At 42.8% G+C, this 14250-nt stretch overlaps 1 protein-coding gene across 20 annotated transcripts in view; it reads left to right on the plus strand.

Annotated features, from left to right (window-relative positions):
• Positions 1-14227, plus strand: part of PXK (PX domain containing serine/threonine kinase like) — a 38546-nt gene extending 24319 nt beyond the window's left edge. For 3 of the 20 annotated variants that reach the window (XM_082321953.1, XM_082321964.1, XM_082321963.1), the window contains 8 exons: positions 80-197; positions 626-704; positions 2948-2996; positions 3755-3832; positions 4262-4348; positions 4823-4892; positions 5857-5919; positions 12775-14227. In XM_082321953.1, coding sequence (XP_082178079.1) covers positions 80-197; positions 626-704; positions 2948-2996; positions 3755-3832; positions 4262-4348; positions 4823-4892; positions 5857-5919; positions 12775-12980 — 750 coding nt within the window. In that variant the 3' untranslated portion in view covers positions 12981-14227. Of the gene's footprint in view, positions 1-79; positions 198-625; positions 705-2947; positions 2997-3754; positions 3833-4261; positions 4349-4822; positions 4893-5856; positions 5920-9227; positions 12605-12774 lie in introns of those variants that run through there. The other 17 variants (XM_082321962.1, XM_082321965.1, XR_014229205.1 and 14 more) reach the window with 16 other exon arrangements.
• Positions 14228-14250: the final 23 nt, after the last annotated feature.

The raw sequence follows: 14250 nt of genomic DNA on the forward strand, positions 1-14250 counted from the left end.
ACATGTTTTCAAACCAGTTGTGAAAAACTGATTAGTTCTAGCAAGTTGTGGTTTTATTTTTTTTTTTGTTCCTCCGCAGACTTTAGAAGGTGTTGATGTACACTGCTTTGGACACTTACTGTATGAAATGACATATGGAAGACCCCCAGATACGATTCCAGTGGACAGCTTCCCTCCTGCACCATCAGTGTTTGTTGGTGAGTATACAATCGAGAAAAACGTCAGTCTCAGCTTCCTGGGTCCTCTCACCTTTTACCTAAGCTGAAGTGCTGTGAAATAGCAGCCCAAGATCTTTGCAGCCTGTGACCGGAAAGAATTAGTTAGTCATTTGTAAAAATAGAAAATGTGTTCTTCCTGAAATATATGTAGCATCTAAATAAAACATTTTCTTTACTGAGTGATAAAGCAGTGTGTAATAAGTAATTAGGCGTCTGGATTCCCTCGCCTCATGTCTAACATTCTTGAAAAGTTTGTATGTGTAATAGTAACATTATAATAAAAACCATATGCCGCAGAGCTTCATCACTGCTTAGCTGATGCAATACTTAGGGGCCAGACATTCATTCTAAATCATTTGCTATCCTGCTGTGCAAAAATCTGTTAATTCTTATTCTTTCTTTGGTAGTGTCTGTGTTGGAATCCATTCTGACCTGTGAAGCTATGAAGAATGGCATGCCAACTGTTTCACGGCTCTTACAGATGCCGTAAGTCTTGTTTTACTTGTTTTATACTCATAGCAATGTTGTTAATTATGTTAGGAGGAAGAACCTTTTTGCTCTTGTTCCTTTTTAGAAAGCTTTGCTCCTCATTCCGAGGGATGTATAGTGTATCCCAAATGAAGCTTTAAAATTGATAGGCTTTGTAGAACCCATCCCTTGTGAATATGATAGATGCTCATTTAACATTTCTTTGTCTCTTGGTGTGTTGGAGCTGTTATGAATGCATTTTAATTAGCATGGTGCTATGGTTTAAATTGATCCAGCTATTAAAGTAGTGCAAGCATGATTAAAATCATGTACAGATTGTTTTAAAGCATTTAGAGTCTTTTTTGCATGTCCCCTTCAGACCTACTTCAGTAGATTTTGCTATCAGCTTACTTAGGACTAGCAAAATAGATCTCTTGCTTTGCTCTGCAGTGACATTTAGACTGGGTCTGGGTATGAAATGTTGCGTAGAAGTTCTGGCTGGTTTCTTGCAGGGCTGGCTTAGGGATTCTCTGAAGCATAGACAGAATAAATTTCCTTACAGGCTGTCCTCCCGGTGATGCAGTGAGGTGGTGAGGGCAGGTATGGGGCAAGACGAGGATGCAGAAAGGGAGCAATGTCAGCGCGTGACTGAGCTGGAGATCATACCTGTCTGCAGTGCCGCCCTTCCTGCAATTAGGGGACAGTATTACCAGGGAAGTTGTCTGTTATCACTGTGCTGCGACATGTCACCAGTATGCTGAGCATAGAACCACACTTCCCGCTGGGGAGGTTCTTTTATTTTTTCTTAATACGAGGTGCCAGAGTCACGACCTTATAAATGACTGATTGCCCATACCTAAATCTGGGTCTGATCTCACAGTATATGAATTGCAGTACATTTAGAGCATGCTCCAAGATTCATGTTTCCTGGTTGGGAAGAGACACTGCAGGCTGGTCTTAGCCTTCAATTCCTTCTACTCCTTCGTTCCTCTGCTTTTAAAGGAGGTGGGAGGTGGAGAGAAGAAAGTAAGCAGGGCAGAAATACTATAAGAAAACTCTGTGAATACAGGAACATACAGGTGTTAAAAGATGTTGAACAAACAATCCATGCCCAGCTGTATCTGATATGTAGGATATTATACTATGTTTCCTTCATACCAATGCTCTTCACAACTTTTCTCTGTAGATGTGCAATGCAATTAATGTAATTTAGATATTTATTAAGCTTTATTATTTATTATAACCATATAAAGTATGAGTTTGCTTAATTTTGCAAGGGCCTCTAATCAGAAAGGGTCAGAAAACTGCTCTGTAAGCAAGGGTGAACATCTGTGGGTTTTTTAAGTCCTTTAAAATTTTATTTATATCTGAATTTTTCATGCAATGCTGTTCTCTCAAGCTTGATCCTAGACTTGAATTTGTTTTCTCTAGTATAGGCCTGTTATAATTTTCCGTAGTGAACAGCAACAAAAAAAAAATCCCTGAATATCTCAGAGCCAGGCTTGAGATCTCTTTCTGGGACAGTTTTCTAGTATGTTCTCCAGGACAAAGTATCTTGAAATGGACTAACCGGTTTATTTTCAGGCTGCCATTGCCCTCTAGTGTCTTTGTTTTGGATGGAAAAGGATTAATCATTTATGCTGTTGCTGCTGTTACCATAGAGGGGAGAGCAAAAATATTAGAATATTTGCTTTAGTTGCCTTTGCCAGAGTACAGTCAAGAACGCAGATATTTTCAAATGTTAAGTTCATTCATTGATCTTTCACGTGGTTCTTGTTAATGCTAAAACAACAGTTACGCTAAGAAAGTTTTCTTAAAAAGAGCAATGATTTTGTTTAGATGAAATTTAATATAAAGTTCCTGGTAATCTTTTGTCATTAAAGAATCCATATGCTTTTAAGGAAAAGGCATTCTTGTTTTGGGGAAACCCTTCTCTGCCTTTGATAACTGTACCTGTTCTATCAGCTTTCAAAATACTTCACACAGTCTTGCTAGCTCTGCTATCAGTAGTGGCTACATTCTGAGGGTTGGATGCTGCTAATTTTATGCCAGTGCTTGGAAAATAAAAAGCAGTACGTAAAAACCTGTAGAAAAAAACAAGCAGTGGCCTAGGGCTGAAGACAGAGAAGGAAAAGGAGAAAGAGGTAGTTAAGTGAACAGTACCAGTAGTATTCTTGCTGTGGTTCTGCCTGTCTCTTGGGAATAATATCCCCCCCCCCCCCCCCCCCCCCCTTTTTTTCCCCTTTTTTGTCCACTCACAGATTATTCAGTGACGTCCTGCTAACAAACTCTGAGAAACCACAGTTTAAGGTAGAGTTGAACATTGATTTGCTGATGTTTGTGGAAGTGCCAGGCTGTGGGTAAGCTGTGCATTAATTGATAAATAGGGTAGAGGAGAGCTGGCTTTATTTGGCTTTATGGCGATTGCCATCAGTATTTGGATTCCTTTGGTGAATGGCACCCAAGAACGTTATATCACCCCTTAGAAGGGGGGCACAGTGTGACCCATGAGTGTTCAAGTGTAATTCCTGTGCTAATTTGCATGACTGATGATGGCGCTCTGTCGGAGCGGAGGCTGCTGAGTAATGTGGGTCCCTTGCAGTCAGAGGAAACGAATTGCTAAGACCTGTGGAAACTGATTTTGTTGGGTGACGCCATCAGCACATTGTTGCCAGCTCCAGTGCTGCAGTGCGGGGACTTTCGGGGAGCCACGTCTGCTCCCACTGGGGAGCTGCCCCAGAGCGCTTCTCCTGGAGGACACGTGCTGTGTGTCTTGTCAGCCTCATGGCAGTTTGGGGATGTGACCAGAGTATCAAAGCAGTTAGCTGTCCCTGCCATTAGAGTATCCCTTCCATTATTCAGTGTTTCTTTGTCCCTGCTGTTAGATCTGTAGCTAGGTTTGAAGTCGAAAATATGCATCTAGAGTCTTCTTTTCCCCTTCACTAAGGGAATAGTGTCGGAACTTGGGGCTTTAGATGGGCAACATGATCAGATGAATGGTGAGTTATGAAGTTATGTTTTCCTTTATCACGTTTTGTGCTATGATTTTTTTCCCCATTCTGTATTAGATTCCTACTAAGCTAAAAGAGGCATTGAAAACCTCCAAGGAATGCATAGAAAAACGATTAACAGAAGAACAGAAATTGGTAACGTCTGCATTTCCTTCCTTTATTTCCTACAGACATTCCATTTCCTCTTATCACTTTTACATGGAGAAAGTGAGTTTTTACTCACTCAGGGTGATTTTGAGTAATAAAGGCTTTAATCAACAGATTTGCCTTTCCAAAAATGCACTATGAGGAGTTGTAGAACAGCTGTTGACTGTACGGCATTTCACTGTTTTAAGTGGCTCCACAGGCAGTGGCTCTGAAGTTAAAGGATCATTTTAACTGCAGTGTGAGGCTCCGTCCTCTGCCAGCAACAGTAAAGATAAAGATAAAAACTAACCATGAAAAAAGAAAACTAAACATGTAAAGTGACTACAGTGTGTTTTCTTGCACCCCAAACACATGCCTTGTCTGAGAACATTTAAGATCTTAACATGGTCTTTCTCTGTTTTTCCCTTCATTTTGAAGATTCACCAGCACAGAAGGCTGACAAGAGCTCAATCTCATCATGGCTCTGAAGAAGAAAAAAAGAAAAGGAAGATCTTAGCACGAAAAGTAAGCAGTCTTTAAGTAGCTTTCTCACACAGAAAAAGACATGTGTCTTTTTTGAATGTTTAGCATGCACAACCACAGGTTGAGGTTGCTGTATGAAAAGAGGCTTAGTTAACACAGCCTGTGCTGCTTCCTGCTGCCCGTTGAGGGTATTGGAGCCTTTTTTTAGTCTGCTCCTGCAGCACGCTGTCTGTGTTTCTCTTCCTTTCCGTGGGTCAGTTTTCTGCCTTTCCCTTGTGGTGAGAGGACCCTGGAGCTGCCCTGCTTGCTTGCCTGGAGATAGTTGAGCGCAGAACAGCCTCGCTGCTGTTGTCATCATGGCAGCACACGCTGGGTGTGGGGAGAGGGATGCTGGGCATTGATAAACCTTGCGTGATACAGTGGATGACTGTTACAAGCCTGTGTGTCAGTTCAATCCTTATCGCGGAAAGCAATTATTCATTCCCATCTTCTGTTTCTTCTGCTCTTTTTTTAAAGAAGTCAAAACGCTCTGCCTATGAAAGTGGGGAAGAACACTCAGCAAAATACAGCAACTCAAATAACTCAGGTAACTACAGAGAGAAGAGCTTGCTTCTACACAGCTATGTCAGTGTTTCTGTTGTTGCTGTCATTTTCTGGCTTAAAAGACCCAGGGTCACTGTCAGTTTACACATTAATATTGGACTACCAGAGCCTGATACCACTCTTTTGGGTATTTAATAATAGATAAATCAAGGGCTGAAAAATATTGTCAGTGTTAGATTTTCAGCTGCCTAATACAAAGCAATGTGTCCTCTCTTCTGTGCCCCATTCCTCCAAAAAAAAAATCAGTCTCTTCATTCTGTTTGACATTTGAGTGGAATAATAATTACATGCATTATTTGGGCCATTTAATAATGCAGCCTTCAGGGAGAAACTCTGTGGTGATTTGTATTCTGTAGTAAGGTGTTAAGATGAATGAAAAAATTATCTGTTTAATTCCTGCTTCAGTGCCAAATTCTAAAACAACAGAGCCTTTGACGGGTCTTCATTTAGTAAAAAGAATGGTTGGTACTACCGAACAGTTTAACAGAGTTGACTTGCCTGGCTAAAATGTGTCCAAAAGCAGCCTGTTGTGGAATAGTCAGATATCAGAGTAACTTGTGGAGTACAGCAACTGACTGAAAATCATCTCTTAGAAGGAGAAATGGGGTGCCATCCATGCAGTGGCACAACTCTTAAGGAGAACAGAATTTGGACGCTGAAATCCAACAGCCTAAGCAACAGAAAAGAAGTGTTTCCCATTGAGGAATACTGTTGAGTGCGCTTCTTATGTGTTTGGACCTCCTCTGATACTGTGTGCTGTTAAGTTTCTCTGTTCAGATCGGGTCTGGGTGACACTTGGTATGAATGGGAATCTTTCCCAAGATTTCAGTGGAAGCAGGATTGGATCTTCAGTCAATAAAGTTGGCCTGTTTCCAACAATCTGTCTTGTCTGACTGTGTTGAATTTTAATGTCACAGCTTTAGTTACTAGACTGTTGTTTTATTTAGCAGGCTCTGGGGCGAGTTCCCCATTAACATCTCCATCATCCCCCACTCCGCCCTCTACAGCAGGTAAGTTCAAGAGTCATTACAGTGTTTGTCTTTTTCTTTGTTTTTCATTCCCCTGTCCCTGCAACTGTGGGTGCTGTTCCCAGGGATGGTTAAGGGATGGTGGTTTCCAAGGATGGAACACAGGGATGACATTTATCTTGTGTCAGCCTGAGTGTGGGCATTTTTGCTCTTCTGAGGGCCATAGAGAACCTTTTAATACTGTTCTTTTTCATTTAATAACCTTTCTTGAGATATACATGATATGATTTACCCATAGAGTGTAAGTAAGTGCTTGCTTCAAAGTCTCTATTACTCCAGCCCTACCAACATTGCTACTTTCCAGACATTTTCTGGTCCTCGTGTTGCAGTATGCATTTGTTCTGATGTTAATGGTCTGTTGACTCTGAGGTACTGTTTGTTGATCCCTTCTATTTGTGTATTGTCTCTTTAGGCCTGTACTGTTGTGATGTAGTTTCAGGAATTTTGGGTGTGACCAATTCAGTGGCTTAGGCTGCCTAAATCTCCCCTGTTCTGCTACAGCCCGTTGATAACACCAGTAGAACTGGTAGGAACAAGTCGGAAACTGATTTGGGTTAAAAATATCTCTATTATTTTTGGCCAGTTCCTTCTTCCAATTTGCTGCGTAGCTGTGCAAACAGTTTTGATGATGTTCAGGACAGGCGGTGGGAAGTGGTGGAGAATCTGCTTGAGTGGGCAATAGAAATGCTCATGAAGGTTTGATGACAAATCTGAACATTGAGCAATAGTGAACGTGCCTCAGTCTGAGAGGCTGCAAGAGGAGCGCTGGCAAACATTAACAGCAGCAGGTGTCAATGGGATATATTTCTAGAAGGGAAGCAGTCCGTAGCATTGCCGTTTCTTATGATGACTCATGCCGTATGATTCCTAGTCCCAGGAACTTTCTCCGCAGCACAACTCGGTAACTGAAGCGAAGCAATCAAATTTGTGTTTGCTGTGGATGGTCTTTCAAAGGATACTGCAGTCTGAGCGATGTAATTGAAATCAGCCATGCTGAAATTCGAATTGGTCGTTTCTCCTTCAAGTTGAGGGTGTGTTGAAGTGTATATTTTATGAACTATCTTCTCCCAGTTAGTCTAAACAAAATAATTACTGTTATTGTGTTGCCCAATAGCAGCGCTATTCTCTGGATGTACTGACTCTTAGCTGGAGGGTTTATTTCAAGGTCTGTATGCTTTAAAAAGGAAGTAGCTAAAAATGCAAAAGAAAACCTTATGCCTCCAAAATGGGCAGATGTTTAAAAAACATTTTTTTTTTTTCTGCGATAAAACTACTTTACTTACGTTTTAACTTCAGCCTGTTGGAACTTCACTGAAAGCTTTTTCAAGTTTTAAGCACGCGATGCAGGTGTATGTGTAGATGTGGCTCAGATGGCTAAGTATGGCTCAAGTTTGGGCTCCAAACTTGGCTGTTGATCAAACCACGTTGTCACAGTGTGTCGGTCATCCTGCCGCCGGTGTGCTCACGGTGGCTCGCGGAGATCAGCCCCGCTTGACACAGTGCACGTTGCCCTGCTGTGTTCAAACCGGCAGATGCTTTAGTGTGCCGATGGCATTAATGCATTTGATTGGGCGTAAAGGCAAGTGTCACCATTTCAGGAATGCTTTTGTGAGTAGAATTCATAGAAGAAACTTCAGATACTAGCTCTAAGAAAAAGCTAGCGTGCTTGATTTTTTTTTCACCAGCAATGTTGTAGTTCTAGCTATTCTAAGCAAGGATGCTGTTAATGACTCGGTGAAAGACTCACTGGCCCCATGGTAGGACTTGCTTTGTGACAACTGATGGATCTATAGCTTGTATCTCTCTCTTCCAGTTACCTTGTACTTACTAAGGATATTTACCTCTAAACCAAAATTGCTTGTGGGTATCAGTGTGGTGAGATGACTGTCAGAAAGGGAATGAAGCTTTCAGTCTGTCTTTCTGGTTTGTTTGTGGTTGTGTTAGAATCGTGGCATGTCAGAGCATCTTGATGATACATAATAAATGATAGACGAAGGCTGGCATTCATTGATAAATGAAGGCTGACACGGAAAAGTGTACCCAGCAGAAGCTCTTGCCCTTGTCCTGGCCTGTAACCAACCAAATCAGTGTAGTGTACGGGTGGGTGCAGAGCCAGAGGCACTGACCAGAGGGGAGCGGGCTCCAGGCTGAGGTGCCCTGGGGAAGTAACCTCGTGCAGGGGGTTTCTCACACGTTGAGACGTGCTTTGTCTCTGAACAAAGGCGTTGCGAGACTGAGCTTGCAGTAGAGCGCTTGGTATAGTCAATGCAAACCGTGCTAAGAAAAAATGATTGCTGGCTTCAGCTGCCTTCGTAAGGATAGCTGCAACTGTAGGATCGAGTGCATGACCTGCTTTGAGGGGAAAGTTGTCTACTAGAAATGTAGGCTCTCATGGGCTTCCCTCATTGACTAGAATGTTTTGGGCTGGTTTTGTTGCAGATACTCGGCTAAATATCATCTTTGAAATACCTTGTTTAGATCGTGGCAAGTGATTCTAATATAACTTCCCGTGTTTCTGACATTCTCCCTTGAATGTTTGATTCTTTTTTTCCTCCACTTGCACAATTCTTTGCTTTCTTGAAGATCTGTTATTTTTCTTTGTGGCTATGAGCTGTGGCTAGGATCAGAAGGGATGCAGAGCGCTGTGGTATGGGTTATTTAAAACTTCGCTGCATCTTCTCTAAATCCAGTAAGCCCATAAAATACCAGTGAGCTCTCTTACAATAGAGAGAAGTTTTGAGGGTGCTGCTTTCGCTTCCCTGCAGGAATACTTAACTTTAGCTATCGTTTTCTGTGCCAGTTGTTCTGACTCCTTCAGTACAGCATACGTTTCGTAGACACCCATATGGCGCATCTTTTCTGCTCTTTACCTTTCTGTAAGACAATTTGAATGCTTTAGCAAGTGCTGTTCTTGAGTGTCTCTGATCCATGGAGCCGAAGTGTAAATACAGGTGTTAATACGACGGGAGGTGTTCTTGAACTGAGTGGATTTTGTCTTCTGTGGCTAATTTCTGGCAGATTTCTTGCTAAATCTCTCTAAATGCACTTTAATCCTGTAAAGCTTGAATTATGGCATGTGGAACTGAAAGCATGTGTGTTGTATTTGTTCATCAAGTATAATAATGCTTATAGCATGGAAAACTGTGGTTTGTTATTCAGAATCAAAGTACTGTACCTGTAATGTGAAATAGTCAATCTGCTCTCCTCATATTTGTCAGTGAATAAGAATGTATTGATTTTTGTGCTAACTTTTTAGCTAACAGTATCTGTTTTTCTTACTTTGACACGAGAACCGGATGATTAACTTGTGTCCTCTCTCTTTCTCTGCTGTCTTCAATAGAGCATGCATCATTTTGAACGTGAATTTTCGGAAAAGTAAGCTAATGCTGATTTATCTCTTTAAAGATGCTCTGTTTCTGTATGGAAAAGTTGAATGCAAATCTTGAACTTGCTTAGTATTGGGAGGGAATAGAAGAAAAAGGTCTGAACATTCTGATGGATTATTTTAATGAAATACAGCATCTTTAAAAACTCTTATCACTAAAATGATTTTCTTTGCATCCCATGCTCAGCCAACTTTTTAATGCTGTTTGCACAATTACTGTCACTTTAAATTCATAATTAAGTTTTTGTTTCAATTCAGGCATCAAGTTTACAGCATCTGATTTACTTCCTATTCCTTTTAACACACTCTCTTAACAAAAATGTCCCTGTAAAAAACCCTTGGTAAGTTCTTGTTTGAGTGTTTTATTCTAACAACTGCATGAATGAGTAAAATGTGTGTTTGCAGGCAACTTCTTCCAACATATGTATTGGAAAGGTCTAGTTATAACAGAGCACTTGTCCCAAATGTTTTTTCTAGTAAATACGGGAAAATATTTCACTGTTGGACAGAACAATTTAATCTGTAGATGTAACCGCATAGGAGCACACCAGTGTGAATTAAGATTTCCTTTGCACCACTCATGTCAAGAAGGGAAGGACAGCTTGGTTTTGATTGACTAATTGAAATGAATTGATTTGAAGATTTTCAGAACCATGCTCTTAATTAATGGGTTCAATATGTAATGCTCATAGCTAGTCAGATACCATCCGAAAAACTGTGTGCATTTATGTTTTAAGGCAGAGCTCAGGTGTAAGAGTATCATTGTCAGCCTCCCAAGAGTTTAACTGTATGATGTTGTTGGCAGCTCAATTTCAATACTAGTTAGTCCTGAGGAATTTAACAAATTCCCTGGAAGGAAGGTGGCCTCTCTCCCTACTTCTCTGTCTTTTCTGCCCCCATTGTAAAACAACCAGACCAAAATTTGAAGATAACACATGGAATCTTGACCTGATAATGCTTAGTGATCCAAGCACTTTCTGGCTTTTTTTCCCCTCTGTCTGTCAAACGTGTACCTTCTTTCACTGCATATGTTACCGTTGTATTTGTATTCCAGAGTCCTGGCCGCTGTTTTCATGGTCATTCTCTATTGCATCTTGTATAACTACTTGCATGGCCTCCTCAACTTCACCTTGCAGCTCCAGCCGAAACTCTTGTCTTCGTTCTCTGCAGTTCTTGCATCTCTTTCAAGCCATTTCATTTATGATTAGCTGGTCTTGGCTCTTCTACAGCAGTTCATCTGATCAGTTTGGTGACGGCGTTGGAACGCCAGTCCTACCGCATTCTGCTCTGACCCCTTCAACTGCAAAAGTGGTTACTTTAACTGTTCTTGGTCTTGTTCTCCCTTTGGCAAAGTGTCAAGATTTGCTTTGCTGCGCTTTGCTGGCAGTCTGTACACACATGAGAAACAGGAGGACTCTAACCTAGGGGATGGTTTTCCAGTATTTCTAATAATAAATTGACTTACATCTTTGGCTAGTGTAAAAAGTAGATTCGGCTGAGTCAGATGGCCCCAAGGCATCAATATGCAGTTTATTTCAGGTTGTGCTAACATTGTGTAATGTTTTGGTTACTTAAGAGAGCAGCTGATCCGCATGCAACAGGCATGTTAAATTGTTTCGGTTGATCCCTGATATTTCTACTAGGACTTGAGTATTTCCTCTGGAAGGGAGGAGAGTGAAGATGAGCCCAATACGTCCTTCCATGTTTTGTTGTCACAGAAGGTTTTCATGCCAGTGAGAATTTCTGCTGAAGAGTTGGAAGTGCTACAATCGCAGCATGTATTAACGTACACTGGCAAAATTGGATGCTCCGTGTGAATACTCTGCCTTTTGAGCTTGCTCCCATATAGGAAAAGTCTCTCTTCAAAGACTGGTACAAATAGAAAATGAGGGAGCTTTGAGTTACGACTTTCATCTAGTAAAACTGCTCTTCTGAATTACAGCAGTTAGTTACTTTTTTACTATTAGTTGTGAGTCTGAGAACACGTGTTAGTGAGGAATTGAGAGAGAAGTGGAGCACAGAGAACTTTGCTTGCTTTTTGTTTTCTGTAGCTGAGCTTTATCCTTCATCGAATACCTCTTGAGTCCATGTGGCATCACGTCCTTTAACTGCTTGCTGTTTGCTTACTTCATAGCAAGCAATGCTACTTCAGTAACCGTAGTTTCTCAGTTGGCCTCGTGTTGTTTTGCTTTGTTGTCCTTCAGTATCACAGTTCTTGCCACCTACCAGTATGTTCCTCTTTGTAGGTTAGGGCTGCTGGAAGCAAGTGTTAGACTATTGCTGCCATTTGTCTCTCTAGTCTTACTAGGGCATAACTCATGATCGAGGTGATGGAGTTAAAACTCACTGTTGAATAGTTCCAAGATATTAATCGTTATGCCCCTACTCATTCCAGAATAGATGAGACAAGACAGGCCTGTCATTCCCCATATAGCTGGTGATGGGCTGCAAATGCCACCTTCACGTGGATGCCTTGTGGAACGGCAAGCGGCCACCTCTGAAGCCCTTTGCTCTTACTCCTGCCTGGATCTTTCATTATACTTGTGTAGAAATGACGGTGCGATCTGCAGCAGCAGAGCTGCACAAGGTCAGGGCGTTTGGGAGAGCTGCTTGGGGCAAACAAGGCCACCTGCCTGGATCGGAGCTGCCAGGGAGCACCTCCACGCAGGCCCCCGGGGTGGCTGCCTGCGTGCACCGCCATGGGCTCCGGCTCCCCAGGGCGCCAGGACGCGGAGGCCGAGGCGCGATGAGAAGCGTGAGGTGGATGTGACCGGGGTAGGAAGCAAGGGCCAGCGCGCAAAGGTGACTGGTGGGAACGCGAGAGGCAGGCAAGCGGTGTGCGTGGCAGGTTGTCGTGATTCACTCAGCCTGTGAAACAAGTGTTTGTTACAACATGTTCGGAGAAAGTCCGACACTACTGTGGAAGTGTAAAACACCTCCAGAAAACTCTATCTGCAGTTAGTACTTCAAAAATGGAATATAATCTGGCCGAGCAGTCATGACAAATACTACAGCAATGTGGTCCTTCCTAACGTAAAGTTAGTCACGTAAATAAGAACAGGTACTAAGATTTGCTTCCAGTCTTTGTTACTGTTCATGACCCAAAGAGCAAACTGCTTCACCAGGGACAAACGAGAGAAGCTGAAGCTGGGAGGTGCTGTTAAGTGACCTCCATTTCCCTCAGTGCAAGATCGCATTTGAGTCATGCTTTGCATGCCCGGGTACTGAGGCACTTCAGGCATCGTTTCAGAGGTGTCTCAGATGCCACGACTCACCTGCAGATAGAGGGATTTGATCACTTTGGCATTTTCCATCCGTTCTGTTCTTCACTGGCATTCAAGGAATGACGTGGCTAGCGCAGGACTGACCAAGTCCAGCTAAGCAGCCGCAGTCCCCCGCGGCAGAACCTCCTTGGTGTAATCAAACTACATCTTCTCTCCTCAACTCAACAGGAGCATCGTCGATACCCCCAGCACCGCCACCGCCGCCCCTGCCACCAGCAGCTCCTCCTCTGAGCACAGAGGTGCCAACGCAGCCGAGCCCGCAGCCCGACGTCAGCGCAAGCCGAGGAGCCTTACTCAGCTCCATTCAAAACTTTCAGAAAGGAACTCTGAAGAAAACACAGACCTGCGACTACAGCGCTCCCAGGATCAGCTGAGGCCACTGGTCACACCGGGATCGAATTCCCTCTCCCCCTCCTGTGCTGCCTAGGAACAAGACCCTCCTGACCGGCGACCGATCCACCAGCACGTAGCGGCTCATCACGCTGGAGCTCCGTTTACCCCCGTTTCAGCTTCTCTTGAGCAGCAGCACTACCCCGTCTGAGTTGCGTTGCCATGCTGCGATAAGTACTCCATTCTTTACTTGGTTTCAAGAACTTTGTTCTCTAGCTACAGTTTCGGGGGTACAGCGACTGCTACGTAGCTGAATAAAAATCTGAAAATAGGAATGACCATGATCATGGTGAATTAATGCATTTTTTCCTAGCCCTATTCCACCCCTTTTTTCCAAATTACAGAAATGTAGTTTTAGTCGGCTCAGTTTTCAACACTCTTCATGCAGTTGTCAATCATCTTAATTCTTGCTGCACTAAATCAGCAAGTTTTGTTTTAGATAATCCAACACCCCCCAACCCTTAAAGCATCCTACACAGGTGAGGGAACTGGAGAATTAAGTCTTATTCCCACCGTATTTGCTGGTGGAGGAAAACCGCTGTTTCATTAAACTTGTTTAAATGGACATCCTACCCGTAACTCGAAGGGAAAGTGTTTTTAAATGAGGAAACAGTTGAAATGGGAGTTACGAGGGCACTGGGATATTATTCGTGATTTAGTTAAATGCAAAGTTACTTCAAGTTAATTCTACAGCTTAAACTTTATTGAAAGATCCTTTTTGATTTAAAACCTTCAACAAATTGCACTTTAAAGGATTATAGATAATCCATTTTTTAAATTCAAGTACATCAGTGTTTGTTACTATGCAGAGAATGTCTGTACAAAGTTTCATGTAACCTGTGATATTCAGTCATTTTTATTAAAATGTTAATGAATTCCTTCAGCGGCGTGGTGGTGGGTATATTCCGCTAGGATTTCACCTGCGAGCCAGACTTCCTAAGAACCTCACAGCCCTTCTGCTAAAAGGAAATATCCTGAAAGGTGACTGAAATAGGACCCGAGCCCTTCTGCCTTCCTTACGGAGGGAAGGATCTCCTCTCCCGCGGCTCCGTGGAAAGGCAGCCTGCCTGGGGTACGGAGCAAGCCGCGCTGCACGGGCTCCTCTGGGCAGCTTTCGCTCTGGACCAGAAGCTGCTGAACAAAGCCCAGCAGAGCTCTCCCTGCCTGTCAGGAGTAGCCCCTTAGCTAAACCCTGCCCCGTGGGCATCGGCCTAAAGGCTGCTGCGACCGTTTCCCAGCTCTCCAAACGCGATC

Source organism: Platalea leucorodia (assembly GCF_965183815.1).
Source record: "Platalea leucorodia genome assembly, chromosome: 9".
Classification (NCBI taxonomy): Eukaryota; Metazoa; Chordata; class Aves; order Pelecaniformes; family Threskiornithidae; genus Platalea; species Platalea leucorodia.